This window comes from Anopheles moucheti, chromosome 2, assembly GCF_943734755.1.
Source record: "Anopheles moucheti chromosome 2, idAnoMoucSN_F20_07, whole genome shotgun sequence".
NCBI lineage: Eukaryota > Metazoa > Arthropoda > Insecta > Diptera > Culicidae > Anopheles > Anopheles moucheti.
The window spans coordinates 56,129,774-56,157,673 of record NC_069140.1 but is presented as its reverse complement, the minus strand read 5'-3'; the positions used below and the strand labels follow the sequence as shown (position 1 = coordinate 56,157,673).

At 41.1% G+C, this 27,900-nt stretch overlaps 3 protein-coding genes and 5 non-coding genes across 8 annotated transcripts; 6 read left to right on the top strand and 2 right to left on the bottom strand.

The window, feature by feature from the left end:
- The first annotated feature begins 9,856 nt into the window (after positions 1-9,856).
- On the top strand, positions 9,857-19,482 carry LOC128298335 (heart- and neural crest derivatives-expressed protein 2). The gene is made up of 5 exons (XM_053034085.1): positions 9,857-10,072; positions 14,191-14,616; positions 14,693-14,967; positions 15,456-15,608; positions 19,319-19,482. The coding sequence occupies exons 1-5, from the start codon at positions 9,934-9,936 to the stop codon at positions 19,454-19,456; spliced, it is 1,131 nt and encodes a 376-aa protein (XP_052890045.1). The 5' UTR covers positions 9,857-9,933; the 3' UTR covers positions 19,457-19,482.
- On the top strand, positions 11,270-11,340 carry Trnag-gcc (transfer RNA glycine (anticodon GCC)). The gene has a single exon. It is a non-coding gene; the product is annotated as a tRNA-Gly (tRNA).
- On the top strand, positions 16,635-16,707 carry Trnam-cau (transfer RNA methionine (anticodon CAU)). The gene has a single exon. It is a non-coding gene; the product is annotated as a tRNA-Met (tRNA).
- Trnaw-cca (transfer RNA tryptophan (anticodon CCA)) lies at positions 17,644-17,715 on the bottom strand. The gene has a single exon. It is a non-coding gene; the product is annotated as a tRNA-Trp (tRNA).
- A 3,177-nt stretch (positions 19,483-22,659) lies between the features above and the next one.
- Trnam-cau (transfer RNA methionine (anticodon CAU)) lies at positions 22,660-22,732 on the top strand. Its single transcript has one exon. It is a non-coding gene; the product is annotated as a tRNA-Met (tRNA).
- Positions 22,733-23,083: 351 nt separating this feature from the next.
- Positions 23,084-23,155, bottom strand: Trnaw-cca (transfer RNA tryptophan (anticodon CCA)). The gene has a single exon. It is a non-coding gene; the product is annotated as a tRNA-Trp (tRNA).
- Positions 23,156-23,742: 587 nt separating this feature from the next.
- Positions 23,743-26,109, top strand: LOC128310290 (hydroxysteroid dehydrogenase-like protein 2). The gene is made up of 4 exons (XM_053046893.1): positions 23,743-24,002; positions 24,487-24,650; positions 24,768-24,981; positions 25,048-26,109. Exons 1-4 carry the CDS (start codon positions 23,989-23,991, stop codon positions 25,904-25,906), a joined length of 1,251 nt encoding a protein of 416 aa, XP_052902853.1. The 5' UTR covers positions 23,743-23,988; the 3' UTR covers positions 25,907-26,109.
- Positions 26,110-26,296: 187 nt separating this feature from the next.
- On the top strand, positions 26,297-27,474 carry LOC128297211 (hydroxysteroid dehydrogenase-like protein 2). The gene is made up of 4 exons (XM_053032813.1): positions 26,297-26,386; positions 26,451-26,614; positions 26,680-26,893; positions 26,959-27,474. Exons 1-4 carry the CDS (start codon positions 26,373-26,375, stop codon positions 27,419-27,421), a joined length of 855 nt encoding a protein of 284 aa, XP_052888773.1. The 5' UTR covers positions 26,297-26,372; the 3' UTR covers positions 27,422-27,474.
- Positions 27,475-27,900: the final 426 nt, after the last annotated feature.

Here is a 27,900-nt window from a genome sequence, read left to right as displayed (position 1 = left end):
AATCTTTATTTCGATTGGTTTCCCCAAAAACCCGATTCAATGTAATGCTGATTCAGCGAAGCTTTGCAGCTTTGCATCTTACAAAGCGACAAAAAAAACAGTAGCTCAGCTGTGCAAATAGAAAATATATTCTCTTCATTTTCTCCAACAACCTTGACAAGTTGGACGGAACGAACCTAACCCCCGTTTTCACACTAATCAATCATCAGGTGATTGATTTCAAATCACACACGAAAAACAGAAATGCTGGCGCACATCCCACAATCCATTTTTTTCTGGCAAACATCTAAAGCAATTAAACGAAAAACGGACACACACGCAAGCACATTGGCCCGTCAGATCAAACCGACCTGAAATTCACTCTAATTGCAATTAGTCTCCTCTCTACACTAATACCCTGCCAGGTGACTTTACGCAACGAGCCGAACATCAACGTGGGCTGGAGGAAAACGGAAACGCAGAATAACGCTGGATACAAATGAAAAAAAAATGATATTCTGCTATCGTAAATAAAAAATTCTTACTCAAAACAAACAAGTCTTTAAAAAAGACTATTTAATTTAAAAAGTTATAAGCTCAAAATAAAAAAATATCTATGATAAATGATTATAAAACATCGTCGATAGAATAAGGATGAAATTTCGTATGATTAATCGTACACAAAACATCATCTACTGTTACTCGTATAAACTCATGTCTTTTCAACAAATAACAAAATTCGTTTCATGCATTGGGTTTTTATTAAAGCTAGGATATAATTTAATTTATAGCAAAAGCTTTGATTACATCATATGCCCCGCAATTTCCGAATTATGTTGACACGCAATGTGATGAACTGTGATTGAATCACACGCAGCAATTAACAATGTTTGTTTGTTGACATGAATAAATAAAATTATTAATTCGACTCGATCGAATACCTGTCCGCCACTCGTGATAAACCTTCCCACGAGCTATCCCTTTTGCGTTACATATTGCATTGACAAACAAGAGATACAACAGGAAATTTTGCTTATGTTTATGCTAGTGGCCTCGCCTGCTCAATCATTACCTTCCGTCGGCCACACACCAAAGGGGCGATTATAATTGCGAAACAGCCACCTTCAACTGTAACCGGGGCCAGCCACTTTGTCCACTAACGCACAACCTCACTTACACAACCCCGACACAGGGCCACCGGACTCCGGACACGTGGACTCCGGTGTGACTTGCAATCATAAGCATTACGTACATGTACGGCAACCTTTCGGTGAAGTTGTAAAACACATGCTTTCGAAATGACCAAAGGTAGTTGCAGGATTGACGAGGACGGATTGATTTTTTCTCCCCGTTGTTGTTGTTGTTGTTTGGTGCTAAGAAACATTTTCCGGGTCATTGACTGCACCATGCTCAATCGAACGCAAGTTGGTGCCGCTGCTATGCACTTTGTTTCTCATTTGCTCATGATTACTGGCGGCACTCGTGCTTGAAGAGTTTTCCGGCAGTAGAAGTTGTTTGTTGAGAGCACATTTCATTCGCTTTTGGATGTGTTCGATTTGTACGTTAATCACGTGTTTTATTGTATATTTTAATATAAAAAAACATCAGCAAAACGGTCTGACCGTTGTTACATATGATTTATATTGTAGCAAGTGCTAATTTCTAGACCAATACTCATAAACTTTTCAATTCTGCAATTGCCTCCTCTTGAACTCGTTTACTACGTTTCCCAATCTCTTTTGGCCCATGTTCTTTATAATAAATCCGGAAACACGGCTTTTTTCTCTCTCGCAGTGTCCTTTAACCGTCCATAAACTTGTGCATCGAAACGAATGTACACACTGCCTCACAATAATGGTGTTCGATTCGTCTGACCGAAGGACAATTCAGCCGTTAAATAATGAAACCGTTTCCACATCGCTGCACCGTTTCCTGGGTCCAGCGCACATTCCATCAACACACAATCACGAGCACAAAGGATCGGATTCCCGAGGGCCGTCTCAACCGATTGACAGCATCAACAGTTTCGGCTGCAAGCTCATAAAGTCCTATCGGTTCTAATGAGCAAATGGTGCAAAGACGATGATATTGCCTTGGTGCTGTGTAAACTGCGATCCTAATAGAAGGTCGCTAATTATTTCGCATTCTTATGCTATCTTTCATCTGCTCTTCGCGACACATTAATCACCCAACGAGGTGTCCCCTTCTTGACGAAGTACTGAAAACGCGTGTGCCTCGTGTTGACAGAAATGATTACGCTAAGCTGCATGCTTCGAGCAGATGCACTTCCCTTCTACGACACTGGCAGGCTGAAGGGAAATAAGCTCAAATGTCTACAATGTAGCACTGGGTGCTGTAGTTGGATCCATTGCCCACCGCATTCTGATTGGTAGGGGTGATATAACGCATTCCTCAACAAGGAACTACAGCAAATTGTTTCGTGCCCTTAAAGAGCATCTCCATTCACAAGCGTATCGTGAAACGATTAAACTGTGCTTGAGTGTCTTTAAAATACTTATAGTTCAAGTAATTACTTCAAATGTAGCAACGGGTCATCTCTCAAAACGTAATTGATAATAACGAAACTATCGTCATTAATAAAGTAAACAAATAAATAAATAAATAATCTATGCTACAATTCACATAAGTTGGAAGCGATTTTCTTTTTTCAAACCGTAAAAAGGGCACCTCATTCCAGATGCACCTCAGCGGAGTAATGGGCCATCTTCATTCACTATTCTAACAACGTTACTATTTAGCTTGAATATTATGTTTAATATGCCTCCAAGAAAGAATCATCATCAGTTGCTGCCCAGAAAGCCACCCAGATCACTAATGTTTGCCATTTGGTTTAACTTCTCCATGGCCTTGGTTATCAAGGTGGTAATAGACCACCGGTCCGGCGCCAGTAAATCCTGTTTCCTAACTGTTACAAATTGTCTGGTAACGTCCGTTCATCAGACGATGGAAGAGCTGTGTCCTTCAACAGGTGACAGAAAAATCCTCTGGAAACTCGATAAAATCAATTCATGTTGCTAATGCATGCGTGCATACCGTCTAATGTTATCACTAACTTTACTAAGGCAAATCTAGTTTTATTCATGTTGATTGGCTTCATGTACTCATTGATCGACAGCTGATAAATAGCCATATCGAAATGATTCAACAGTGGTGGTCCAATGTTCTAACCAACACTCACGAACGGAACGTAATTAGCAACTTACCCGAGCGTTGCTGTGAAACCCTGTGTGTGTTCCTGTAGTTCGGTGATATGTTTCATTCAGCACCCTTTGCAACTTGGGGGGGATTCTTGTTCGTTTCCTCTTTATATAACCGCAGCTGTTCACCGGAAAGGTTCACTGTTTTCTGACGCCTAAAGCCAATCTTACAAAAACACACGTTCACTATAAAACCACAAACTAAAAACAAAAACAAACTGAAAAAGAATACTCCGATTAGCATAGGTATTAGGCCGCAGTGGCTTCAAAGTTGCATCAAACACTTCCACCAACTTTACTAAGAGATTGCGTTCGGTTGTGCTTAGCACTCAGCACCAAAACTTAACACTTAAGTACACACAACCGCCCGGTATGTAAAACGGTTGAAGCCGATGCGAAAGAATACTGACGCATTTCGAGAGCCTAAAGAAACTGAATTCACGTCTCACAACACCACAAAAACACACTGCGCACGAGACGACACGACCCGCTTCTTCTGCTGCTGGTGCCGCGCTTGGTTCACTGTCTAAAGTCTAGACTTTAAACGCACACCATCAACAAAACCAGCTGTCAGGCGCGGCGGCGTGAGTTCTCGTGCGAAGAAAATCACCTGGCGCGTCACAGCTGACCGAAACCCGCCGCACTAGTGGCACCGTCCGCGCGAAACATCCTCACGCCCCACACCGTAGTTCCGTCGTTCACCCAGCCCGCGTTTGTCGTTTTCGCATGCGTTTCCACCACAAATTGTGCGCGTCATTGACATTGACTTTTGACGGGTGGCTTTATTTTCGTTCGACGTTTGTCGGTTTTGTTTGGGGTCGTTTTGTGTTGCTTCCCCCTTATCACCCACACCAGGGGATGCGGTTTATCTTGGGTAGTGCTTGTGGGTTTGCTAGTGGCTCGGGGAAGAGGTCGCCGTGTCGAAATATTGTCGTTCGACTGTCGATTGGCAATCGGAGTGAGTCCGGGCGTTGATTTGCCCAGAGGACTGACTGTTTTTTTTTAACTACTTTGAATCAAACAAAGTAAGAACCGTCAAGCGTGTCCAAACAAAGACAACGTACACCACATTTACTGCACGGTTCGAAGCACGGATGCGATCAAATGGAGCAAACGTTAGTCACTCTTCGAAGCACTAGGTAATTTTAAATAGCTTTGCTGTGCCATTTGCCCAATCATTCGGTTTTCCGTTTTCCTCTTTTTATGTAACCTACAGAAGACAGACAAACACAGCGAAGCGAATCGGTAATTTTCCACTGCTCAGCAATCGGATCGAAGGAAGGCGGCGCCGGTATGCGTGGAACCAAACTTTTCGGTCTTTCCGAACGAACTTTTTGTGCATTCCCACACACTGTGCGTCTATGTTTCGATGAGCATGTTTGGCGCTCGATGTGCTCACGATGGTTTTTATTCTTGATTTGCTTCCGGCGTTACCGCAGTTGGCGCTTTTGCATAACGCACAGCAGCGTGTGGATTCGCACGCAAGTTCGTTGCCGTGTCGCTGGTGCATCAAAAAGCAGCACGACTGCACTGCGTCAGTGGAAGTTGCCTGGTGATCGGTTAGGAAACATTGCACCTGGAAGCATAACTATTGCTTCGGCCATGTCGTGCCCACCCCTCGTACACATTTCTTCCGTCACATTCACACAACATCCACAGGCTCCACCTTTGTTCTGCTGCACTGCAATCCCCAAAATTATTTCTAATCATTACACTAATACAACAAACTGCTCGCGACTAGGTGAAGGCCACGGCCTTTTTGCTCCCCCAAAAAAAAACAAAAAAGCAATCCTCACTGTCACCACGTTGTTGTTCCATGCGTTTCAACCTCTAACAACAGCCCACGTAACACGGAGCACACTATTCTGCACTGTTGGTCTAGCGCAGTCAAAACAAACACAGCGCGAAATGGATAAAGGTCATTGATCGATTTTGTTCTAAATCACCGGGGTCTGTCGAAGATTTTTCCTGCCCAATTTAGCTCACTCGCTTACATAGCGCACAACGCGGGAACGGCCAAGGCTAGCTGTTGGCAACAGGCAGGAGAGGACGATTTGTTACTATGATGCACTCACGTTATGTCTGCTATGCTGCTTTTTCATTTCTGTTCGATTTTCACTTCTCATGCGCGAAAGTAACCGATCTCAGCCTGGCACAGTGCGATAGTCGCGACCGGGCTAGTGGCTAATATATTAATATCTTTTAACTTTTGAAACTGTTTTGAATGACATGGGCAAAAATCAAAATAACATTTGCGTGTGCGAGTTTGCAAGTAGTTTGAATATTATAAAGACATTTATAAATTATTTTATCAAACGTTTCTAACATGCAGTAGGTGTGTAAAAATGAAACTGTGCTTTAATTAGTGGCAAAACAATTACCCCTGATGACTTTTACTCCAATGATTTTAGCCTATCTGATAACTTGTGCATGGAAGAGCAAGGTAATTGCACCCAAGTTTTTATAGAGACTTTGAGCTGAGCTGCTTTATTCGCATTTTCCGAAGGAAAATTAGTCTTATTATTATTATTATTTTTCCTTTGTTCTATGGACATATGCCTTTTCTTTTTGGATTGTCAGAGGAGAGAATCTTCATAGAGAACCCACATCCTTGCCAAGGAAGCCTGTTGAAGCAGGAACCACCGATTCGCCGGAGCGCCTACGGACTAGCAACTCCTCAAGCCTCAGAACCTATGCCGGTGGTTTCTGTTCATGAATCGATTAACTTGAGGCGTAGACTGCCTTCCTGCGTAGAGATCCCAAATTAATATTAAACCGTTAATGCGTTTGTATCCAAGGCTGAAATAAATGGCTAGTAAATCGTGATAATGTTCGCACTCAGCTCACTGTGAGCAAACGGATGTCGTATCTGTAATGTTTTTTGATAAAGTCTTGAGGTGGTTAGTAGTATTTTGAATAATCATGACGTAGCGCATCTTGCTGACATCAAAGGTTTACTATTTTTTCATGCTTGAAGAAGCAATCATTACACAACTTCTTTTTTTAAGATACTATATGCGTTTAATAATTTTGAGTAACTCCACAGCATTGAATTATGCTTCACAGAATTGAACCCCCATATAATTCATCATAAAACACGCAACTAAATTTTTATTTCATTTTTACACACCTGACAGTAATTTGGAAACGTTAACTCAATTCAGGTCCACTATTCGTTGGAGCAATTGCTATACGCACACATTGCCAGCATGAACAAAGATGAGGCCGCCGCTTTGTCTCCCCGCGTCGTGTAAAAATCTACTACCGATGCCACAGTCGCAACAACATCACACCACCACGCGCAAAACCGGGTAAACCATGCTGACGCACACTGCCGTTTGGGTACCGCGCAGTTGCGTAGCGCGAAAAAACATATGATTTGGCACCATGGGCTAATCCGTACCGTACACGATAAATATTTGAAATATTCGAAATTTCATCAATGAAAACTTACATCTCCCTGGAACAAAATTCATCTCGATTAGGCTTGAAGCACTTAACGGGCTTAACAGGCAAAAACAAAGACGTCTGTAGCAATCCCAAGCTTAACGGGTGCTAAAGCATGTATCCTCCACGCTTTCGTACAACATTTTAAATATAAAAGTGTAGAAATATCCCATTACATGGCTCTGAATATTAAATATTAATTTGTAAGTTTCATTTTTGTCGAATCTGAATATATTTTCTTTAAAATCTGAACCCAATGTGAGTCAATTACAGCGACCGTAGAACAGTAAAGACACAGTATAACACGCTCGGTTCGGTTTAGCCAATACTGAAACCATTGGCTGCGTACGTAGACAATTCAGACCGGTGCCTTTTTGTTTCACAATTTTTGGCTCTAAATAGAATTTCTCGATACGATGCGATAAATCATTAAACGATAATACCTCGTTTTATAAAAATTTATGAAACTTCATGGAACAACCTGGATGGGATTTCGTAATGGAATTTAACCTCATTCGTTTGTAGAACACACCACTTTCATTCCTACTTCTACATATGCTTTCACCATCTAGTGTGGAAATTATTAATACTGCAACGATTAAATTTATTCGGATGATGCGAGGAATGTAATTATACTAAGCTTTATCTAATTTTAATAGTTAACAGATCGTCTGAAGGAATTGTTTGAAGAATTTTCTCCATATCGACCCTGTTTCCCCTTAAAAAGATAATATTCTGCCTTGATTACAGGTGTACAATAGTGGGGAACAATTTCTTCTTAATGAATAATATTAGGGGATTAAAAAAAAGACTTTTAAGAATACAAAATGAGTCATATTAACTATATAAACCATGAAATACGTGTCCTTTTGTTATGAAAGAAATCATTCTTCTCATAACCAGCGCCGACCTCTGTACCATCTGTAGAATGTGTATAAGACGCACCCCTCCATGTAAAAGGGTCAATTTCAGCAAACAGGTGCTACTACACAATACTACTACACTTCACAATCTAATCTAATACACAACATTTATTATCCTAATAAAGAATCATTGAACAAGATATAATAATAAAATAAAGGAATCTTATTTTAAAAAAACATGCAAACAAAACATTTTGTAGACAAACTACCACCATCGGTTACCCTTTCGATCAGTACACATCTGCACACAAAAAGGTCGTGTCTCTTCTTGTACAAAGCCGCATTGGTCAATGTTTTGACACTTTGTAAATCAAATCACGGTGATTGTTAAAACATATGGAAACAATTTGAGAAACCGGTACAGCAAAAGCACTGGGAAAACTATGAACGTGGCGCTAACGGCAAACTGTGCTGCTAAACAACGAAAAGGACCTTTCTTCTACATTCGAGCAACACGCTCGAGACAAAACGTCATAAATGTCACCAGCCGTTCAAAAGTGAAGAACTTCCAAAAATTTACGACCCTGCCTTTGTGTTTGTGTGGTCGTCTTTCTTTTGGCTAAAGTCCTGAAGTGTTTACGCATGGTGTTTTTACATCTCCTTTCTATTGTAGGTTTTACACCACACCTAGGCTAGTTGGGAAATGCGTTGAAGAATGCTCGATATTAGGCCGGCTTATAATTTGATGGTTATATTAAAATGAGTTGTAAGGAAACAAAATGTTGAACGAATGCAAACGAAATAACACCAACACAGTGTGAGCGTTTTACTTATGTTTGACCTCATGTAAACATACATTGCACTAAGCCGACACTCGACATGTCTACCATCATGGGAAAGATGCAGGAACCAGCAAGAAGAAACAAAGAGCTTCACAGGATGAAATGCCAGGCCGCGCAGAACAGGTTGATGGGTTCGTGCGACCAACAACGGGAAAAACAAATGAGGACAAATGTTAGCTGCGGGGGACCCTTTTCTATCCTTTTTCCCTTGTGAAAGCCTTCCTTTGATTGCTGCTAGACAAGATTTTTTCTTTCGATTATAGTGTATTTCAAGTGCTGATGTCAAGTTGTTTTGTGGCAACGGTGCCGCTGGTATACAGAATCTCAATAACATTCCTTCACTTTATTCATCAACTTGCAGAGATAGTTGAGGATAAGATGAATGAGGAAACTATAAATTTAATGGAAATTATATACCGAAGAAAATATTTTATTTCACAATAAGTAAAACGTTCTCTAAATGATAACTTCCTCTATGCAAAGTACGTCCCAAAAAAGCGTAAATCATGAAAATTTAGAATATTTTCAAATTGAGTGTTTCATTGACCTAAAGGGTGTGAATTTAATGTTAATTAAACCATTGGACTAACGTCAAAAATTGGAATTGCAAGAAACCTCAACACTCTACCTTTTTTTGCGGAAGAATTATTCAACCGCAACACATTCGATGGAAGTGTTTGTGTAATAAAAGTATCCAGCTAAAATTCCGTACAATTCAATTCCGACGCGGTTGTTTTAGTACGGCGAGAAGAAATAAAACAACCCGACCACACAAACACGCAGCACTGAACGCACCGCAGGCTACAGGAAGGAAGGAAACTGCACACGAATCCCGAACAGAACTAGTGTGCGATCCGATATTTTGATGCCGCGGAAAATGCACATCACAGAAAAGCGATCCGCACTGTCATCGTATTTCCGCGACAAAGAGGCGTGGCTAAACGTGGAGAGCAGCCAACAAGTTGCGCAAAATCGATGCGAACAAAGGAGGCACAAGATTTATCTGAACGACCGTTACCATGGAGCGGAAATTTCAACTTCATTCAGCATAACGACGAAAAAAACTGTCCCAACGGATGAGCTGGTTGAGAAAGAGGAAAAGCGAAATAAAAACGACAGAGCAGCGGGGGAAAATCAACAGCATCCCCGATTTTCCACCTCACTAAGGCATCGCTGTTTCAACCAATCAGCAGCCAGTATGAGCGTTGCAGCTCGAGGAAAATTTCAAAAACCAACGTTGAACCAGCAACGAAACCGGTCGGCACACTTAGCATGAAGGGGTGATGTTAGTTTAGTCTTCTGCTAGAACTTGAGCCGTGCGTGCGTGAATGTTTCGGGAATCGGGATGTTCAACAACTAAACCAACCGTCCGGAATCAAGTGCATCAAGTGTTTACGAAAATACCCTCTTCAAATGCATTGCAAGCATTGTGAGAAATTCGTGCGAGTGCTTTTAGAAAACAGAGGTTTGGAAATTTAAGTGATTGATAAAAAAGTTAATCGGAGTGTAAAAATTTTTACTCATAATCGAGTTACAACAAGTTAAAAAGAACGAAAGTGTATAGACCAAACAACACGCGTCTAAATGTATAACAAAATGTCCAGCTATGAAACTGCATCGTCGGATGGCGATCTTTGTCACCGTGTTTGCGACCAAGACCCGTACTACGAGTCGAATGGCAGCTACTATACACAACTCTATCCAGCAGATTCACAAAATTCAGGTAAATGTTAATAAGTTTACCGAATGTTGAGGTTCATCTACAAAGTTTACCCTGAAAACTCCCAAAGTTTCCATTCGTCGTCATTGTAATAACTCAATTTCAATAAGTTGTTCCCCAAATTAAATACCAATATGCTTATAACAAGTTCTTTTTTACTTGATAATAATTTTTCCTACAGTGCTACGGTCTTTAATGCAAAGAACAGTGTGAGAAGTTTGAACAAACTGATGATACATTTTAATTCTATATTTACCACCCTTTATACACTGTGTTATATTACTAATCGATGATATTACCCATCTATTGCTCTACATAAAAAACACACTCGATATTCATTGCTTGAAAGTGAGATTTCACACAAGCATGAAACATAGTTTAGCAAACGGGCGGTAACTGAAATAAACAACAACAAACCAATATGTCTGTACCGTACCTTCCACCTAGATCTTGGAAGCGAAAAGGGTACGATTACTCTAAAATTAGCCATATTACCGTCATAAAACCCGTCCGATCGTCCGATAAGCGAAGGTCTCAACTTCTTTTCTGCTTTCGGAACTGTTTACTACGAAAAATGTGAAAAAATGAAATGAAAACCAACCCCAATATGTACCAGTTTTCGATCCCAATTCGTTTCACAGTTTACTTACAATATCTTCCCACTGCAGACATTAAGATATCTCCTATACCATTCCTGGTGTGTACATTTTTCCTCGTGAAACCACTAGTTTGACGATATTAGTTTGATTACTTTGGAAGTAACCGAATCCGACGCTCCATCAATATACCATCAATTCACCGTTTACCTTTGAAGCACTCACACCCGCACGTGACACGGGCACGACTACGATAATTATTGCCCGGCGCACTGACTAATCGTTTGGTAATTTTGGGAAGCATTTTTAGGATGTGTGAATGATGGCGCTCTGTTTGTGATGAGATTTACCACGTGTCCGACGCGGTACAGGGCAGGGGAGCGTTAAAAATGTTTTGTAATCATCGGTACAGTGTTATGCAACTTGGCAGTACATGAAATGAACGAAAAAAACGAAGCACATTTTAAAGCCTTTGGAATAATGCAGTGCAAGTACGAAGGATATTTAGCCATGACGAACATAGGTTGTGGAGCTGGATGGAATGAAACCTAATAGAAGGATAATTGCCGCTTAAGTTGTTACAAACGCGCTCTCTTCCCATCAAGCATCGGTGGTTCAGTGGTAGAATGCTCGCCTGCCACGCGGGCGGCCCGGGTTCGATTCCCGGCCGATGCAAACTTTGCTTTTTTTGTTTTGCTGGGCTAGTTCTCAGATTACATAAAGTCTATAGATAACAGTTCATTTTTTTATTATGCTCAATAATACCCTGCCTCTTTGAGTAATTGCCCTTTGAAGACTAATTCTCTGTTGATACAAACGACAGTTCGGTCATGTTTTTTTTTTATATTACATTGGCTGTTTGGATTTTCGTTTTATTGTGGTTGTCTTATCTAATAGATGATATTAAATTAAACCACGAGTTTGTTGCATGAAAGACCAGATCTATTACCAAGTATTAATTTCCTAAAACCCAAGAATTAATACACAATCTATATAGGTCAAGCTTAAACAACTTATGTATAATTTTACAGTTAGGTGCTCATATTTATCAAAATACACAGGATTGTCCAACAACATGCGGCCCATGGAACTGGTGATAAATTCCCAAACTTCTATCGCTATGACAAAGTTCATGCAGAATACAGTTTTAACCATAGTTTTGAAAACAAAATCAACTCAACAAAATTACCCCGATATGTTTGTGGCAATCATTCTTTTTCTAATAAGACTGAAAGAATCCATTTATATAACTCATTATTGCTAATCAACAAACAGCATCCCACGTAATTGTACCAAATAACATGTTAAAAGTAGTTGATATTAAACTATAGGATACCAGTAAATAAGAACAAGCTTCCTCTTAATTCAAAAACAAATTTAAGCATCAATTTGATTTTGTATGTTGTCAACAACACATACAAAAAACTTGACATAAAAATTTATTCAAATTTAGCAAGCGCAAGGACTTCATCAAGCTAGAATAAAATAGTTTTAGTCATGAGTATCACTTCTTCAGGACATTTAGCCACTAGTTACTGATCTCATAGGAGTTAGACTTTTTATTTGTAAATTTACTAAGTCTCATGAAGCTGGGTTCTTTATTTATTCGGAAGGGTTACCTCTCATTGACCAAGAAGAGAAATCCTTCACTGCCAATAGGTTTTGAAAATAAATAGCTGAATTATACACTGGATTAGAGCTGAATTAGCACAAGCTGAATTAGAGCTGGATCAGTTCTAATTTCAGCCATATTGAAATTCAGTTTTACAGATTTATCATTTACTTTTGCCTTATTCCACATGATGAGTTTAAATGATAGATCATTCAGAAGAAATTCACACAATACGCTGTTAGAAAGCAATTCAGTTAATGTTCCAATTCGATTTTACAATGTCCATTTCTTTGCATTTAATGTAAACTCAAGCTTCTTTATCATTACAAAAGTAACAGCTGTGATAAACCGTTCCTGCTGGGTGCAAATTTGCACAAAACTTTGAACCATTTCATCCATCTTTAACCATACGATTCTGTAAATTAAGCAAAGACTTTTAACACCAATTGGAATGTACCAAATGGAAGTTAATGAATTGTGTTACACGCTAGTTCCGCCCTCGTGTCAATGGGTGCAAACTGTAAAAGGATATTTCCTGTTAGTATCCACTATTCGAACCAGGAAATTGTGAAGCTGGAAAAATAAACAGCTTCTTGCCTTTTCTCAAGTGCTAATATCCTGCCGTTGAACAATATTAAATAATCATCAATGCGCTTACAAGTCCGTTACACACAGACGCATTCAAGGAAGATCTTAGGTCCTCGATAAAGCTGAAATATACCAAATCGCTAATGAACCGGGAAATTATCACACAAACAAGGCTCGAAAAACAGACCACGACCAGAACAACGATTGATAGTTGTGAAGCACATTTTAACACTATGAGACAGCCGAAGGGATGGGACGCTCGTTGACAAACGCTACTGTGTGCTGCTTCCGAAAGGATATCGAATGCCATAGGAGCCGTATCGTTCCGATGTTTGTCCGGAAATCGGATACATGCACTTGTGTTCAGCCAACAAGGATCAATCCTTTCTTCATTCACGCGTGCAATTTTTCACTTTCTGTTTGGAGAAGACTTTCTTTATCCCGGCTTCACTTGATCTCGTCTAGAGGGAAAAGGCAACTGTGTTTTTTTTTCGTTTTATTTCTGCTAGTTGCTCCGTTGCACTCCTGCAAATGTAAACAACGGGTTCGGGATTTATGGACTTGACCCCGAGCATTGTACGGGCTATCCCTCTCTCGAGAACGATCTTCCTCGCGTATGTACATGTACTAGCGGGTATCGGTTTTCCTACCAGTTTTTCCGTCTTATTCTGAAGTAGTTTCTAAAAAAACATCAACCGATAATCTTTTCTCTACTGCTTTTGCCTGCAACTTGATCGAGGGTAAAACCCCGGAGAAGGGTTCTACCGAAGACATTTCTCCGCTCCACTCCCGGGCGATCACCACCCGGGCCCATTCATCCCGTTCCTGCAGTGTTGTATCACTTGTACTTCGATAAACAAATCATTAAGACACGATACACGAGAGCATCTCCGGTGTTCGAATCCTCATCCGCCGGTTTCGCTTTCCTTCATTTCGGCTTCGGAGGTTTTCCTTGAGAGAATTTCCCGCGTGTAGAGGTCAGTGAAACGGTGATGATAGTGCGCGTGGCTACGTACGTATGTCGGCATTTTTTCCCCCTTTTTTCGAATCACCTTCCCAAGCGCACGCAACACACTTTGTTTATTGTTGTTGTTTCATTTACTGCTGGAAGTTGGCCGAAAAAAAAAACCGAACCTCAACTCACCGTTTTTATGTTTGTATGCGTCCCAGCATCCTCGCGTGTTGGACGATCGAGGATCGCACGTGGGTGGCAAGGGATCTTCTTTTCTTTGGCGTTTGGCGTTCGCCGTCCACTGTGTGTTCATCGTTATTTTTGTTTATCTCAATCTCTCTCTCTCCCTCTCTTTGTCCATGAAATGCTACAGGGGCACAGGTGAGCAGCGGAGGTGGTGGAGGTGTGATCATCATGGACGAGGAAGGCTACTGGGGTTCACCGTGCAGTTCGAGCGAATCACACCCAGACATCCACAGGGACCGATACTCTCCACCGGCGGTAAGTGCGACGACGGTAGTTAGTGTCAGCGGGAACACCTCCTCGGTCGTGGTAAGCGCTATTCGCAACATCACGCAACAACAACAACACCAACCGCCCGATCAATCGTCCCTGTCGACAACGTCGCTGTCGTCGGCTTCCTCCACGTCATCCTCGTTGTCGGCGTCTTCGTCACCGTACGGAGGTGCTGGCCATCCCCATCCGCCCGGTGGCTACCATCAGCAGCACCATCACCACCAGCCAATGTCCTCGTCCATGTACTGCTCGTCCACGATTGTTTATGAAAAGAGTAACGCCGGTAAGCGAAATTGACACAAACCAATGTACAAAAGTGACATTTTCATGCTGCCAATATCCACTGCCACTTCCATCAGGAATCTACGTACCGGATGAGGGATATTTTGGAGGAACCGGAACCTCCATTGACCCCGTTTCTGGCACGACGGGGAACGAACACCAGTCGCTTATGCACATGGCGCCCTCCTCTTCTGGTGTAATACCCGGCAACGGTGTGCCAGTAGTGCGGGTGGTCAAGCGTCGCAACACGGCCAACAAGAAAGAGCGCCGTAGGACACAAAGCATCAACTCGGCGTACACCTCACTGCGGGATCGTATTCCAAACGTTCCCAACGATACAAAACTTTCCAAGGTAAAAACCTCGATTCAGGTCTAGTATTGTGCTATTGAGAATCTTTAGAGATTGATTGTTTGTTGAATCTTTGACGATTCATGAAACTTTGGAATATAAATTCAGATTTATTCTCCAAGGATTCATTAATCTTTCAGGACTCATGAATTCTCTCTAAGGATTTATGATTTTTTGAGCATTCAACAAACTCTGATGATTCATCAATCTCTGAAGATTCATGAATCTATGAAGCTTCATGAATCTCTGAGGAATCTTCAGAATTCAGAGATTCAGATTCATTCTCTGAGATCTCTAAGGATTGATGAATCTTTGAGCATTCAAGAATCTCTAGAAATTCATAAATCTCTAAAGATTCAAGAATCTCTTGAATCTCAGTGGATTCATGAATCTCTGAGGAATCTTAGAGTAGAGATTCAGATGCATTCTTTAACCCAACATTTTGTATGAAACATTTCTATTCCTCATTATCATACATTGTCGTCCTGCAGATCAAAACACTTCGATTGGCCATTTCCTACATCGCCCATCTGCTGGCGGTCGTGAATGGAAACCAGGATCCTTCGTGCGATTTCCGCGCCGAACTGGTGCCCTCATCGCGCAAGATTAATGCCGAGCGGCGTGCCCAGAAGACGCTCATGCAAGTAAGTAATGACATCGTTCGACCATACATCGTTATAATGCCTACGCGAACCAATGATTAAAACGAACGAACGACTCCGTTACGAAAAAGTTAGAAACAGCAGCAGCCGCAGCGGCGAGAGAGAAATAGAGAAATGTTCTTAATCGAATCATTATCTTTATTGGGTGGGTCTGGTTTTTGCTTTCTGTTTCTGGACCTTCACTTCAACCCTCTCTACAACACGATATGAAATGTTGGCTACAATTTAAGCAGTAAATCAAATAGAGAATTTAGCAACAAAAAAAGTCCCTGTTTCTACTTCACGACACCATTTTTCCATGCAGGACACTGAGGCAGCACGCAACTACACCGAAACAATTGCGCATGCTGCAGCCAACATAGAACTCGAACAGAATCGTCTGGTTTTCACGCCTCTCTCTCTGTGCATATCTTACCGAACCTGGCCAGCCACATACCCATTTGAAGGGTGTGAAAAAGGCCACAATTTCAGTACCTTCCATTTTCACAGATACAACTTAATACCGCAAAGTGGCCCACTAATAGCGGGTAATTCAATTATTCTCACCCAACGGCTGCACCCTTCCATTCCCTGCTGTTTAAGAGTTTAATTCGCTGATTGTTTGTCATAACCTCAACAGTCAAGTAACAACACAATTCAACGCGACGGTGGTGCGTAATGAAGATTAGGGATAGAGAAACCTGCCACAGGTCCTTCTTTATTTCCAAAATCCCCTGTTTTGTGAAGGAAGCCGTGAATGCACGTGCACAATAACGATGGGAAACTGTACGGGTATAGCACTTGACTGCGCAATTACACGACATTGCAACTCCATTATCCTGCCATCAAATGCCAATTACGGAGAGTGATAAAAAGTTTTCACCACGCGAGTGTACATCTTGAGGGTGGGAAAATCATTATACACAGCAAGGACACAGCAGTTGTGTGGTAGGCAAAACATTTCCATTACAATAACGTTGTGTTGATTCCAAACCGACAGGATCCGATATAACACTCCCTCCATCGTAAGCCTCGATAGCGCAGTCGGTAGCGCGTAAGTCTCATAATCTTAAGGTCGTGAGTTCGATCCTCACTCGGGGCAGATTCGGTTTTTTTGGTGCCAGTCACACGATCATCTACAGGATATCACAAAATGTGGTATTAAACATTCAGGGAAAGCCTTAACCTTAAAACCTTAACGTCAAAAATATTTTTGGCTCCTCGAGCTAATGAATTTTTCTTCACCGAAATCTTCCTTTCGGCATTCTAAATAAATTCGGCAAACGAATAAAAACTAAACACAGCATGATTGGAAGCAATATGGCACATTTGTTAACAATGTTTTTTCCAAGTTTCTACATTGGCATTTTTTCGAATTTTCCAACGCACTCATTCAGTTCATTAGAATGTTCAGATATGTTAAGAATAAGCTTAAATTGAGAAGAAATGAAGAAAAATGACAGTAAATTTTTGCCTAAGTAGAATAACCGAATCTTTTCGAGCGTTTCGGTACCAAAAACGCGGCTCAACGTAAGTTTTCAATTTTCTTTGATTTAACTTGATTTTTTGTTGCGGGTCGCGTACTAGGGCCTTAAAGCAGCAGTATCAGCTACTATAACATCACATAAAGTGAAGTAGACAAAATAAGTTGATATGTAACGTAATATGTATCACAAACTGTTATTGTAGAGGTCATTTCCCTCGTTACTACTACCATGAAAGCTACTAAAAACGCATTTGTAATTCAAAAATGCCACAGGGCTACATTCACTGCAGGAAGAATTCATTTGAGTAGCAATCAAATATTTTTACACAGAACACAGAAATAGCATAGAACACAGAAAACATGGTGCAAGATAATTCAATTCCACAATATTCATACACCTATTCACATTTGAACATTTGAACTTAAACAAAAAATGTGATATTGCCACACTCTTTGTGACAAAATAAGCGTGATATGCATGACATAAAAATCAGGCGAAAATAAAATTTCCTGCCCATATTATCCTATATTATGATAAAATATTTATCTTCTTGACCCCGACGTGATTTGAACACGCAACCTTCTGATCTGGAGTCAGACGCGCTACCGTTGCGCCACGGAGTCTTGTCTCTACTCTCCACACAAAAGGCATATACAAATCGACAGCATGCAGTAACATTCTAGATAACTCACTGCATCATCTCAACAAGCAACGCCCCTTTTCTATTTTTACCGATGCTGAAGATCAACACCGTGAAAATAAAATTGCATTTCGGCGCATGCGCTCTTTACTGCGCTTCGTCAGCTAAACCCAAAAAAGATATCAATGAAAAATTGTGTCAAATATGTGACCCTTTCCACTAATCAATCATTGGAACAATCTAAAAACAACAGTCACTCGAGTGACGCCCCTTTTCATCCACTTGTCTTCTGTCTCCTGGTGGAAACATTTTCCAAATTCCAATGCCTATTTTCCTTCCGTCGCTCTATAAAGAGGCACATCTAATTGTGTCGGATAATTTGTAACATTTTTTAGTAATTGACACCAAAAATAAATTCTATCTAATTTTAAATATAAATGAGCTTCAGCATGTTACACATTGCTAGATTTATATGGTTTTTCACAGAGCATAGGCAAGAAAAGCATAATTCAAGGGAAATCCCGCTCCGCTTCGCTGTATATATAGCTCAGTGCAATCTTATCCTTCCTTGTGATGTTTCCATAATGCATCATCCATTCAATTCATATCGCCCACGCATTCAACCATTGGGAGATAAAATGCATTTCCTGACGGAAGTAAACCTTCAAGTGTCCACAGAAACGATGCGGGAAGAACCACTCAGCGGCATCAGGCATCACTACGCGGGAAACCCACACCACAACATGTCACCGAATCATACATTCGCCTCCTGCCACATTACACTTTGGGAAAATTAAAAGACGCCTTTCATAACTGAAGTGCCCGAATCCAGTCAAAACAGTGCTCGCCTTATTGCCTTTTGGGCCAGCATCAACTACTAACCAAACCCTTCCGACTTCCCACGGCTCTTTCATATTTTTCTTTTTGCTTGAGGCGGCACTTGACAACGATAAAGCTGCACTTGAACTTTCCATAAAACAAATTACGATTACTTTGGTCTTAATCTTCCCCACAATCCACTACGGCGGTATGTGCTCTGTTGGCTGACAAAGCCATTTGTTTTGTGCACGATAAATGACGTGGCGCCCGATTTGTATTCCCCCATCAACGAACGGGTCGTCCGCCAACCTGAGTTATAAATGTATTAATAAACGGTTGATCAATTGGGAAAAGATAATGTCATCCTATACATATGATTCGATAAAAATATGAAAAGAAGGAAGAGTCGTCCGAAGGATCAAGCTCAAACTTCCTATCACGAGCCTGTATTATTCGGTATAACCCAACGTTTAGCTCAAGTGGAAAAATATTTTCCCAATTGTAATTGAAACATGGAAGAAAGGAAAATTGGGCTTCAGGTCCGTCAGTTTCAGAACACAAACGAAAAGCCGCACTCAATCGTGAGAAAATGTTCTTCACAGCTCGACCCAATGAAGATTCCATTAGGAATGTTTCAACTATTTCTCGAATTTCTGTACGCCGTTCTTCGCGCGGCCTTTGAAAACCCGCGTTTAGGCCTTCGTTAACAATCGCACTAATTGTGCTACAAAGCGTTCTAATCCTTTATCGATCTTTTTCCCACTTAGAACTTTACCGCCAATGGGACTGCCAGCGCCACCAGCACCACCAACCCACCAGGACTGACGGAAGGACGAAAAATCAAAGGACGTACCGGGTGGCCGCAGCATGTCTGGGCGCTGGAGACGAAAACCACTATCAAATAAGACCCATACTAATCAGCGCTCGGCCACGGAAGAACAATTTGCTGTCAGCTTGAAGTCTAATTTCACAAACAAGCACAGCATTATCGCTAGTTGCGCCACAAACAACAAAAGATCAATGGTGGTGTGATGTTGCTCTTTCAAGCGAGATAGAGATACAAACGTATTCCAAATGTCATCCGCATTGTGGAGCAATGGAAAGTTTTTAAAAAAGACGCCCAAGACATGAATTGCTGCACTCATTTTCTAGAATCTCGCCATCCGCAATAGAATGTAGTAGGCAAACGTTTAAAGGCACACACTACAACGCTAATCGTTTCCGCTTTGCCACCAGGCCACACCATAGTTAGTAGCACCATGTACAGATTCTATATATCATAGTTCGTTCCTCCACTGCTTTCGACTGATTGGCGCGTTCAAAATAAGGGAGGCTGTGCCAAAGCCATTAGAGTAGCAATCGGTTGAGTTGACGCTTATTGCAAATAAATAGTAAACGTTTCCTCATCAAATTTTCACTTCGTCTAACTTTACATACTTTTATAAACGAAAGAAACTTCAATCAAACCAATCAAACCCGTATTTTCGAGGGTATCACACTACCTTTGCTGCAGAGTGGCCACATCCAGACGTGATACAAGCTAATATTAGATACATTTTAATCTCGAATGTTTGAGATAACTCGGGCAAAAAACCAGATGGCCCTCTTCGTTCAGCCACACACAGCACACACACACACAGTACACAGCATCAGCGACAAACGGCACCGCGGAACAAGCAAAAGGAGTGTGAGTCTTTTATTTTTCTCTCGCGCAGCAAAATACAACCCCACGCGGTGTATTGGTATAGGATTTAGGTTTTCCGTGTCCGGTGTGTTCGGTGTGGAGGGTAAATATTTTGATTTCCGATCGTGGATATTCCGTGCCCCGCAATGTACACGTGTGGCCCCGCGCATGTAGCCAGCCTCCGAAAGAAAGCGCACCGTACTCCGTATTGCATCGGCATTAATGCCTGCCGATAGCCAATCAATAAAATAGTGATCGCGGATTGGGGCGTTTGCGACTCGAGTTAAGCTTATGGCAACAAACAGCCGTGTGCGCCATCGGACTTCTGGCAAGTAGAAGTTCGTAAAAGTAACTACGCGAATGAGGAGCATCTGGAAGTGTTTCAAGCGACAACATGAGATGTTGGATGTGGACAACATGAGAATGGGAAAAACAACAAAAATGCATGTTAATTTAGAATTACGATGGATACAACAGGAAGACAATATTTATTAACTAAGTTTACTTGTGTTAGGTAATTTTTTTATTTAATTTAAATTTCCACTAGAAAGGCCACACCGTATTGCTATACCGGCAGTACCCGAGATACGCGGTTCCTCTTATACGCGGATTCGGAGATACGCGGTTTTTGGAATATGACAGATGAGCTAGTTTATAGCACAAAATCTAAGCAAAAAGGTGAAAAATTGGTTGAAAATCCCTTGTTCCATCATTTAAAACATTTCATTCATATAAACATTTCTTCTTAAAACATTTTTTTTCATTTCGACTTACGCGGAAATTACAGTCGCGAATTTTTCGAGTTACGCAAATTCGAGATACGCGAATCACAAAATTTTGCCAGTTCCGTAAAATTATACTCTTATTGTCGCGAGAAACGTAGAAATATCAATTATAAATGTTCTTCGTAACGTAAAAAAATAGTTTTCGATCCCTTTAGTACAAAAAAATAACGATGTTATTAAAATAATTCGAATTACGAGACTTTCTCTTGCACGTATTAATCCCGTAACTCGGAAAAAGACTGTGTTTTTAAACCAGCGACCAGCACTAGTCTGGTAAGTTTGCCCGGGATTCCTTATAATCATTAACTGAAAGTATTATTTAGAACTGGAAGTATTATCAGTTTTGGTCCAAATCCCATCCGGATCAATCCCCCGTAGCAAGGACTGACTATCCGACTAAGTGGTGAAATAAGTCGATACGGCCAGGCCGTTCTAACGAAACAAAAAAAGTATTATCAGGTTTACGTAGTAAGCAGTAGATTAAAAACACAGTCTTTTCCCAAGTTACGGGAATAATACGTGCTAGAGAAAGTCTCGTAATTCGAATTACTTTCATAACATCGTTAATTTTTTGTACTGAAGGATCGAAAACTGCAAAAAAATCCTAACTTATGCCATGAACTATTCTTTCCCCCAAAAACTCAAGCAATATACTATTAAAACGCTTTTGTATAAAGGTCATAGTTTGGTAAATTGTCCTTTGATCGCCGGATATTGATTTTAGGATATCTTATTATACGAAACTTCATAATACGATTTTTTACCCAGTTATTTTTCCTCTACTAGAAAGAAACAAGATTGTCCAGGAAAAATCGACTTCGTATGATATTATTGATTTGTGGAGCTGAACATTTTTAACAAGATGAACATTATTCGTTAGTGTACTTATCACATTATGTTTTTTTTTTTTAATTTTGACTGCATGTGTGCATCGAATTCCAATTATGCATCCAATAACCTACTTGCCTTTTTTATATGTAAACTGAAAGTTACAGTTTTACCTCCCAACCTTATATGAAAAATGTTTCGTTTTTGATGATTCCATACCTATTTGCTAAATAACTGATCATGCTTTCTGTTAAACATATTAAAAATCCCTGATTCTTCCCAATTAATTAAACTCTTAATCAAAACAGAGCTTAAGCAATCTCTAATTGATGTAATTGGTGTTTAATTGAAGCCTACATTTTTATAACAACAAAGCGCAGTAACAAAGCGCTTTGGGTAACATTGCCATTTTAGAGAGAAAATGTTTTAACCTGTACACAATATTTTATTCATCAAGCAGCTCATTCGCTGATATAACTACTGCCCAGATTTAGAGCTAACCAAAAAGTTTACTTTGTATATCATCAGCTTACAAGCTATCAATAATATTTAAAAATAGTATAATATAATTTTAAAAAGCAGTTGGTTCTGGCCCCCTGTGGGAACTTCTCCTATATCTGTAGTTATAAATAAAAGGCATTAACTGCAGGATTTAAATATTTTTTTTCGCTCTTCTTCGACATAAAAATCGTTATTCTGACTAACGACTCTGATTAAGAAAAAATACTAAATTGCAGCCGCTCGATAAAGGAATGAACAGCATCTGAACACGCACTTACTTTGATCAGCTTAGAATACCAACTCCACCACGGCCTCGATAGCGCAGTCGGTAGCGCGTAAGTCTCATAATCTTAAGGTCGTGAGTTCGATCCTCACTCGGGGCAGAATCAATTCTTTTTTCTTACCAAGGCACCAACCAACACTAAAAGAATTGTTTGCTTGCTACTATGCAATCTTTCAAACTTTTTTTCTAAAATCATTCTGGGTGCCTCTGCAAAATTAACACATCAGCAATACAAAACTACCGATTATTATACTGAGTTGCAAGATATACAGAGCAATCTAAAATTTCTAAAATTTCTAGGCGTATCTTAAAATATAAGGGACGTCCGTTCTATGCATGCTTGAACTACAAATTATTCTATTACTTTAATACTCGTTAAAATCATACTAATAAACAAAATAAACTGGTGAACTTTAAAAACAGATCCGACCTGGGTTTCATGGAAAAAAGATGACCCCGACGTGATTTGAACACGCAACCTTCTGATCTGGAGTCAGACGCGCTACCGTTGCGCCACGGAGTCCTACACAAATTCCGCCCCTTAATGCCCTATTTTAGTACAAACATTCACCTTTATCCTTTGCCACATTAATGCCAGTTATGACGAATGTATTTTCAATGCCCACACAAGGCACAGTGTGCCACTGTTCTTCGAAAAATTACAATTTAGAACATTTTCAAATGTCACAGTTTCATTTTCTACATTATCTAGATTTCGAAACTAAAGACATAGATAAATTTGAAGAGCAAAAACATTCTGTAGAAACAATTTAGTCTCCTTGCGTATTTACATTTTTCTAGCAGAAGAATGAACTTTGCATCCATAACACGATTTACCAAATTTTACTAATTATTACCAAAAGTCTTAGGGTAAGTTGGGCTAGTTTTTACCAACAAGCAAAACACCGTATGTTTTAAAATGTCTAATCAACTATCTATTCTCTAATCGTTAAAAAACGCTATAATCCATCCAACAACCACTATCCATTCGATTCACTCTACGAGTACGAGAGTACAGCACCCCTGATGTAAACATGGGAACTGTCAAAGCTCCTGTTTTCTATTCGATTTCGCACCATATTCGCTTACCAAGTGGACTTTGGCCCCATCTTCTCCCCACCGTAAGGGTGTAATACAATCAGGGAAAGTGTGTGTGAGCTGCGAGTCTAGTAACAAACGCTACGCATAAAAGACTCATCAGTTCGAATACCGCACGCAACATAACATAGGTCGCGGCGTATGAGAGAATTCCTCGCAGATTAGGACTTGCTCCGTGAACGTCTTTGCCGTTATTTCGCGACCAATACACTCGACTGCCGCTTTCTCATCAACACTGCCCACAAAAGAGGAAAAAACATGATCAACACTGGGTAAGTAGTGATTTGGTACTTCGTTAAAGAAAAGTGTACCGTTCTATGGGAAGTTTCCGGTTAAAGCGGTGCATTTTCATGTGTGGTCAATTGTTATCGGATGTGCCAGCCACAGATAACGTAATATCGTCCGGGTCCGAAGGTCGTCAGACAGCATCGCTGCCAAAGATTAAAGCCCTTACAATGCAAGATTCCGATGTTCACAAGGGGACGATTCGCAACTGAACACGATCAATAACAAAAAATGATTTTCCACTTATGAAGGATCGTTCAGTCTGACTGACACGTCATAATACATAATCACATCATGTTGTAAAAACATCGTAATGATCTTATGAAATGTTGATAATCGCAACATCCACACACCTGCGAAACCGGTTTTAGTTATTCCCTTGAGAGAGAATGTGTGTATATGTGTGTATGTCATCATTTTCAATTGACTAAAATATAAATTTATCATTTCTCTTACCTTTTGTTGTAACAGAAAGCTAGCTGGACGTACGCTCTTCATTACGGGAGCTTCGCGAGGCATAGGCAAAGCAATCGCACTAAAAGCCGCCCAAGATGGAGCGAATGTCGTGGTCGCAGCAAAGACGGCCGATCCACATCCGAAACTTCCCGGCACAATCTACACAGCAGCAAAGGAGAGTAAGTGTGGATAAGATGGAATCGATTAATTAAGCTGCAAAACATAAGAGAAAATCATTAGACATTGAATCTTCTCTTCTTCACTGACACGTCGCTTCTCACCTCTTATTTTTGTAGTCGAAGCCGCTGGCGGTAAAGCTCTTCCTTGCGTGGTGGACGTACGCGATGAAGGAGCCGTTCGGACCGCCGTACAGAATGCCGTGGCCAAGTTCGGTGGAATCGATATCGTAATCAACAATGCCAGTGCGATCTCACTCACGCCAACGGAACAAACCGATATGAAGCGATACGATCTAATGCATCAGATAAACTCCCGTGGCACGTTCCTGGTGTAAGTAATAGTAGATGTGCATAATTCGTCCGTTAGTATAAATGTCTTATTTTTTCAAACATTTAGATCAAAAGAATGCATTCCTTACCTTCGCAAAAGCAACCATGCACATATCTTGAATATTTCACCACCGTTGAACATGGCTCCGCTTTGGTTCAGCAATCACGTCGCCTACACCATGGCCAAGTACGGAATGTCGATGTGTGTTCTTGGTATGGCGAAGGAGTTTGAGAATGCCAACATTGCCGTCAATGCGCTCTGGCCCCGTACTGCCATCCACACGGCAGCCATGGAGATGCTGACGGGTAAGGAGAGTGATCAATTTTCGCGCAAACCGGAAATCATGGCTGATGCGGCATACGCCATCCTTTCGAAGGAACCCCGTTTTGCAACGGGCAAATTCTTGATCGATGACGAGGTCCTCAAGGCGGAAGGTATAACAGACATGAAGCAGTACGCGTGCGTGCCAGCGAACGCAGACAAACTGATGCCGGACTTTTTCCTCGACGTCGAGCCGGAAAAGTTGGTGGAATTCGCGGCAGAAGGTAGCCATGCGGCTTCGTTGAAGAAACCGGCTGCTGCTCCCAATGGTAAGATTGAGGGATTGTTCGTGAAAATCGAGAGCCTGCTCAGTGAAGAGATCGTCCGCAAGACGGGTGCCGTGTACGAGTTCAAGGTGAAGGGTGACGAAGCCGGAACGTGGTTCGCCGATTTGAAGAATGGTACTGGCAAGGTGGGCAAAGGCACTCCGCCAGCAACGGCTGATGCGGTGCTGACGATGGATTCCAAGCACTTCTTCGACATGTTCACAGGAAAACTTAAACCGGCAAATGCATTTATGACGGGCAAGCTGAAGATCTCCGGCGATCTACAGAAAGCGATGAAGTTGGAAAAATTGATGGGCGGTTTAAAGTCGAAGCTTTAAGCTAATGGCAATATGAATGGGAAGTGGGTGGATCGTTTGGTCATTTTCTTGATTGGCATGTAAGGGAAAAGTTTAATAAATATGTACAATTTTCATAACATCACTCTACCTCAAAAGTGCTTGAAATTTCAGCAAAGCGGCTATTGGTCCACTACATATTCTGAAAAAGACAAAATCAAATAAAGAAAACGTTAATGACATAATTGCAAAGTGAAAAGGAAAACGTACATATTACTGCTTCGGAGTGATGCCGGGGAAATTGCTTTACATGTTGATTGCATATCTTCTGTTTATATGGTTATCGCGTTTGAAGAAAACAAGATTACCCGTTGGCGTAGATAACAATGCGCAATGTCATTCTCCGATTATTTCTTCACCGGGCAACAGTCACATCAGCTGTCGGTGTGCGAGGTGCTAAAGTTCAAGCTTAGAGTACGTCGTACGGTGTTTGAAACAGGAATTCACGATGAAAAACACAGGGTAAGTGTCGTCCTTCTGTGATATTAAACATGCATACCTTACGTTATCATTTCTTGTTCTGCAGAAAACTCGCTGGCATTACGCTCTTCATTTCCGGTGCGTCTAGAGGCATTGGCAAGGCGATCGCACTGAAAGCTGCTCGAGATGGTGCCAACATTGTGCTAGCGGCCAAAACGGCAGAGGCTCATCCGAAGCTTCCAGGAACTATCTACACAGCTGCGGCAGAAAGTGAGAATTCGTGCTTGTGTGTCCTGGTATAGTGTGGTTGCTCTACCAAATTCCTTCGATTTCAGTTGAAGCGATCGGTGGCAAAGCATTACCATGCATCGTTGACGTGCGCAGTGAAGAAGCTGTCCGTGCAGCAGTACAAAAAGCGGTCCAAACGTTTGGTGGCATCGATATTGTGGTTAACAATGCGAGTGCCATTTCCCTGACTCCAACCGAGGAAACAGATATGAAGCGATACGACCTCATGCACAACATCAACACCAGAGGGACTTTTCTAGTGTGAGTATTCAACGGGATCACGATCTTGCTTTGGCCTTTTTAATCCACATTCATGCTCGTTCCAGATCGAAAGAATGTCTACCGTATCTGCGCAAAAGCAAGCATGCGCATATTTTGAACATTTCACCACCGTTGAACATGGAGCCTCACTGGTTCAGTAACCATGTGGCTTATACCATGGCCAAATATGGCATGTCTATGTGTGTCCTCGGTATGGCACGGGAGTATGAGAGTGCCAACATTTCCGTGAATGCTTTATGGCCCCGTACGATCATCTACACCGCCGCAGTGGAGATGCTGCACGGCCAGGAAGGATATCCATTCTCTCGCAAGCCAGAAATCATGGCGGATGCTGCTTATGCGATCCTTTGCCGAACGCCAGGGACTAGCACTGGCAACTTTTTCATCGACGATGAGGTACTGGCAGCAGAAGGAGTCAAGGATTTTGCACAGTACGCCTGCGTTCCTGGAAACGCACTTTCTCTCACGCCGGACATCTTTGTAAACGAAAAGAAATCAAAGCTCTAGTTCAGGTTTGAAAACTTGTTTCTTCTACTAAATAAAAAGGCACACAGTGCAATACAGGTGATGGACAATCAATTTTAAATCTGTTTATGGTGTAACTGATTCGTTCTAGAGAGCGAGAACTATGTTTCGTGGTATTTTTTGGATTGCTTTTCGAATAACTGACGATTTTCACATTTATTACTGACCGTACATAAGATACCGCTACACGGTACGAAAACGTGACAGTTAATCGATAAAACTTCTATCATGAAAGAGTCTCATTTTTAGACATATTTTGACACAATACTGAATACTTTGTCATTAACGGAAATTGTTATATTAATATAAAGCGATTTTGATATCATTTTCTAATGAAGAGAGTCCTTCCAACGAGGACCTGCAAATCCATGTGATTCGATTGAGTCGTGTTTACACAACACCCCAACCTGATCGATTAGCTGTCAAACATTCAAATCCCACAATATATCGCACCGTGTAAT

What these genes read in the sequence shown, in the direction of transcription:
- LOC128298335 (XM_053034085.1), top strand. Translation starts at nt 9,934, where the DNA reads ATGTATAACAAAATGTCCAGCTATGAAACTGCATCGTCGGATGGCGAT. An exon ending in AGCAGATTCACAAAATTCAG is followed by an intron (nt 10,073 to 14,190) that starts GTAAATGTTAAT and finishes GAAATGCTACAG; the next exon opens with GGGCACAGGTGAGCAGCGGA. An exon ending in ACGATACAAAACTTTCCAAG is followed by an intron (nt 14,968 to 15,455) that starts GTAAAAACCTCG and finishes GTCGTCCTGCAG; the next exon opens with ATCAAAACACTTCGATTGGC.
- LOC128310290 (XM_053046893.1), top strand. An exon ending in CTACACAGCAGCAAAGGAGA is followed by an intron (nt 24,651 to 24,767) that starts GTAAGTGTGGAT and finishes TTATTTTTGTAG; the next exon opens with TCGAAGCCGCTGGCGGTAAA. An exon ending in TCCCGTGGCACGTTCCTGGT is followed by an intron (nt 24,982 to 25,047) that starts GTAAGTAATAGT and finishes TCAAACATTTAG; the next exon opens with ATCAAAAGAATGCATTCCTT.
- LOC128297211 (XM_053032813.1), top strand. An exon ending in CTACACAGCTGCGGCAGAAA is followed by an intron (nt 26,615 to 26,679) that starts GTGAGAATTCGT and finishes CTTCGATTTCAG; the next exon opens with TTGAAGCGATCGGTGGCAAA. An exon ending in ACCAGAGGGACTTTTCTAGT is followed by an intron (nt 26,894 to 26,958) that starts GTGAGTATTCAA and finishes TGCTCGTTCCAG; the next exon opens with ATCGAAAGAATGTCTACCGT.